Source organism: Palaemon carinicauda, chromosome 39 (genome assembly GCF_036898095.1).
Source record: "Palaemon carinicauda isolate YSFRI2023 chromosome 39, ASM3689809v2, whole genome shotgun sequence".
Lineage (NCBI taxonomy): Eukaryota > Metazoa > Arthropoda > Malacostraca > Decapoda > Palaemonidae > Palaemon > Palaemon carinicauda.
In genome coordinates this window covers 16,000,315-16,004,788 of record NC_090763.1, presented here as the reverse complement: position 1 = coordinate 16,004,788, position 4,474 = coordinate 16,000,315, and the positions used below count along the sequence as shown (strand labels likewise).

General features: G+C 38.4%; 1 protein-coding gene across 1 annotated transcript in view; it reads right to left on the bottom strand.

Moving 5' to 3' along the window:
• Positions 1–2,086, bottom strand: part of LOC137631023 (uncharacterized) — a 12,789-nt gene extending 10,703 nt beyond the window's left edge. The window contains exons 1-2 of the mRNA XM_068362579.1: positions 552–2,086; positions 275–386 (exon numbers count right to left, since the gene is read on the bottom strand). Of these exons, the coding sequence (XP_068218680.1) occupies positions 275–386; positions 552–1,778 (1,339 nt within the window). The 5' untranslated portion in view covers positions 1,779–2,086. The remainder of the gene's footprint in view (positions 1–274; positions 387–551) is intronic.
• Positions 2,087–4,474: the final 2,388 nt, after the last annotated feature.

Here is a 4,474-nt window from a genome sequence, read left to right as displayed (position 1 = left end):
ACTGGAAAAATTACTGTATTGAGAACCACAGTAGCCCGTACAAGCTAGATAATATCAATCTAATAAATATTATAGAAGCAGACAATGCATAGCCTTACAGTAACAAGAAAAAATATATATTTACAATTAATACAAAAAAAGCCAATACACTTCTGTAGTTTTAGAGAGAGAGAGAGAGAGAGAGAGAGAGAGAGAGAGAGAGAGAGAGAGAGAGAGAGAGAGAGAGAGATGGGGGAAGTAATTTTTGCCTGGCGGTTAATTACACCAATCATACCTTTAAGTTGTGTGATGTGGTTGTAAGCCAAACTGAGATGTACGAGTTTCCGGGCCCTCTTGAACCGAGCTTTTCCAATGATGATGATGTTATTGTGTGAAAAATCGGCAAACTGCATCCAGGATTTCCATGGTAGAACCCAGGCACGCGATCCAAGAAAAAAATCATTAAATAAATATAAGATATACCTTTGTTAACCCTTACAAGCCGCCAGCATGTCGCTTTATCAAAATATTTCAAATTAAAGTATGATCATAAACTTCAGGAATTCACTTACGTTGAGCATTGGCGTGATCATAGGAAGGGACTCCAGCTGGTTGTGACCGAGATCAAGGTGCAGTAGAGAGTTTGGCAAGATGGGAGGCGTTACCAAAAGGTTGTGGGAGGCTATCACGGAGGTTAAATTTGAGGAAGGGCACGAAGTTAGATCCAGAGATCCCACCTTATTGTGCCGCAAGTCCAAACTCTGTATGGAAAGCCAATTGCAAGTCGATACTTCCGTCAGAAGATTTTGATTCACCTGAAGATATTCCACAGACGCGAGACCTCCACTGCAGGTCATCCAGTTGAGATCACCCTCCAGGGAATTTTCTGACAGGTGAAGGCTAACCAAGTAAGGCGTGCACAAGGCCAATGTGCTGAGTGATGAGTGCGATGCTTCTAAACGAGTCAACCTGTACGAACACGTAGCATCCAATTTAAGTAATTCCAAGGGTGTTCGGGACAAGTCTAATACTTCTAAGGTAGGAGGTAAAACGTTACACAGATTCTGTATTCCGTTCAAGTTTTCAAAGTCCCTGTCCAGATTTTCATAATCTTGGTCTTTTTCATCAAAACTATCAAAGTCAATAATTAAGCCTTTAGGGACGCGAAACCATAGTTTCTTCAGGTTGTTTGCACCCTTAGCCCATTCTTTTTGGAGGGTAATCATCCCATCATCATTAGCCAGACTAAGTCGTTCTACCCATTCTGGCACTCCTCCGTCAACAGTGACACTCTCGCAGTTGTTGGATTTCACAGACACTTCAATATTCCGATCAAACTCCAAAGCTCCTAAATCTACCTTAACGTAATTAGGGGAAAACTTTGTTGGACTAGAAATGTCACCAGAATTATCACTATCATCCAGTAATCTAGGATCTGTGCCATTAGGCAAGAGGGTGGACAACGCCGATTCATCTGAATCATTCAAGGCCGCACTCCCATCAGACAAACTAGGCACAGGCAACGAGGGTGGACAAATAACCACAATACTTGTGATGTTCCCGACATTTGTTATTTCCTGTTTTAGTGTTCCAGTTAAATGTTTCTCATTACCTGCCTGTGGGGGTGATGGATAATCAGCTTCTTCATGAATAGCATCAGGAATGACAGAAGTAACAGGGATGTCGGGAACGACCACTGTTGTTGCAGGAGATGATACACCTCCTGCTACTAAAGCACATGTCTGGTAGGCCATAACTAGCCACAACCAGGCTTTTGTGTTCTTAACGGAAACTTTCATTTTTGATATATTGTATGTTCAAGTTACACTACAAAATGTCATACCTACAAGTTACAAAAACCCCACTTAAGGGTATATTTTATGCTACATACTGCAACAATTTATTTTATTAATGGAATCATTTCTCCAGTTTTTAAATGATTTGTCTTGACCAAGTATCCCATCATTTCATATGGCTTGTCATAACTATGTGTTCCTTCATTTTAAAAAGTAAACATACACTCTGGTCCTTTCAGTGTCTCCCACATTCACTGTTTTCCTCATTCCTAAGGAAATATGAAGCTTCTTGGCGACACACTCATTTGATCATCCTGAAAGACAAATAAAGAAAATTAGATTTAGTTTTGAATAAGATTTGAAGGTATAGATTACTTACATTTCTATACTTATATCCAATACTTAAAATTATTTGGACAATTACAAAACCTCTAAATGAAAGACCTAAAATTGGATAAAATCATCTTCTTTTGCACTTTCATCCCTACATTGAGTTGGTTGCCTGATGCGTACTCTCCAATGCCTTCTATCTTACTCATCCTCTTCCACCAAACCTCTTCTCTCCATATCATCCTTCACCTTATCTCACCTTCTAATTCTCTGCCTCCTTCTCGATCTCTCCCCCCTAACAGATTCTTCCTAAGCATCATCACTCCCTCTCCACCATCCATTCTCAACACGTGCCCATACCATTTCAGTCATAACTTTTAAAGCCTCTGTAATATTTACTACGCCTGCCATTCTTCTTATTTCATCACTTTCTAATCTTTGAAGCAGTGATATTCCCATGATCCACCTCATCATTTTCATATCCGTTCTCTCCAGTTTTGCTTCGTCTTTTCGCCTTAAAGGTTTAAAGGCCACCCATGAATGACAGAGGCAAGGGACATTGACATTCCCCTATAAAGTAGGACAATGCCCTTGAGACTGACCATATATGCATATGATCAGCGCCCAAGGCCCCTCTCCATCCATGGTAGGACCAAGGAAGGCCAGGCAATAGCTGCTGATGACTCAGCAGATAGACCTCTAGGCTCTCCCAAACACACCATCCTTAGCCCACAAAGATGATGAGATTGCAACGGCCTAAGGAACTTACGAGTTTGAGCGGGACTCGAACCCCAGTCTGGCGTTCACCAGTCAGGGACTCTACTGCATAGGCCAACACAATTAGAGCCCACGTTTCTGATCCATACATTATCACTGAGCTTAAATTAATTACTTTCTAGTAATTCTGTAGATTATGACTTTTAACTTGATTGGCATTTTACTATCACATATCACTCCTGCTACCTCCCTCCACTTCCACAAAGCTGTTTTTATCCGATTCTTAACCTCAGCCTCATATCCTTCCAGTATAATTCTTATTTTCAGGAAGCAGCAATAAGACAGCCATAAACATACGCACCAAGATCTTTATATGTACGCACGAACGCAATTAATACATCGCGGAAATTTAAAACTCAATTTTTCCTTTAATTTTCCCTTTCAAATCATTCAGACCTGACGCAGGATACTACGAAGGATACTAAATCAAGATAAGACAAATAATCGAACAAAATCAGAACGGCTGCAAAGAGGTAAAGAACTCTTGCCAGAGTTGAACACAAGGCTAAGTATAAGGTATGCAATATATTCAGAAATCCAGTTGGATTGAGGGCAGGCAGGCAGGCAGAGAGAGAGAGAGAGAGAGAGAGAGAGAGAGAGAGAGAGAGAAATTGTGATGTTTATATAAATATATACACACACACACACACACACACACATATATATATATATATATATATATATATATATATATATATATATTGAATTTGTGTGTGTGTGAACGCGGGTTTAAATGAGAAAACAACCTTGAAAAAAAATATTTCAAATGAAGAAAGCGAAAGATATAAGTAATCTAATAAAATAATTATAAATTTTAAAAAACATAAATAGAAGGGACCTAATGACAATTTCGAATTCTAAAGAAAGACTAATTTCCAAGAACATATTGTGATATAGGCTAAAGTTAATTTCAAAACATTCACAGGGATCAAGGACCTGAGTTTAGTCTCCTTAAGATCAGAGGATGTCAAGGCTACGCAAATAAGTCCTTATGAGAGAGAGAGAGAGAGAGAGAGAGAGAGAGAGAGAGAGAGAGAGAGAGAGAGAGAGAGAGAGGAGAGAGAGAGAGAGAGAGAGGGATGGGTTTGTCACAACCCGACATTTGGTTTCTGCTCAAAAAAACAGGTTTGTCTTCATCTATATACAACGAATCCTCTTTCGTTTGGGTAGGTAAACATCGTAACGCTGTCACACTATCCCATCTAATTAATTGCATCGCCGTGTTTTCATTCCACAGGTATAAAAAAAAAAGTAAAAAAAAAAAAAAAAAAATGCTGGTTAGACAATAGCGAGTCAAATGCATTTCATCCTTTTAAATATGTGTATGTTAATACATTGAAAATACATATAGGTTTTATTCATATATAATACACTATCTTATATCAATACTTACTAAAATATCTGATTTTCAAAGCTATTTTACAAATGGAAATTAAAAAAAAAATGGAGCACACGTTAATCAAACCAAAAAATCTATAGCAAATTATAGAATTATGAAAATTAGAAGGGAGAAAATAGATGAGTAAGAGATAACAATCAGATATATAGCAATGAACGCCTTCCTTTCATGCCATCTAAACACATTGATCTAA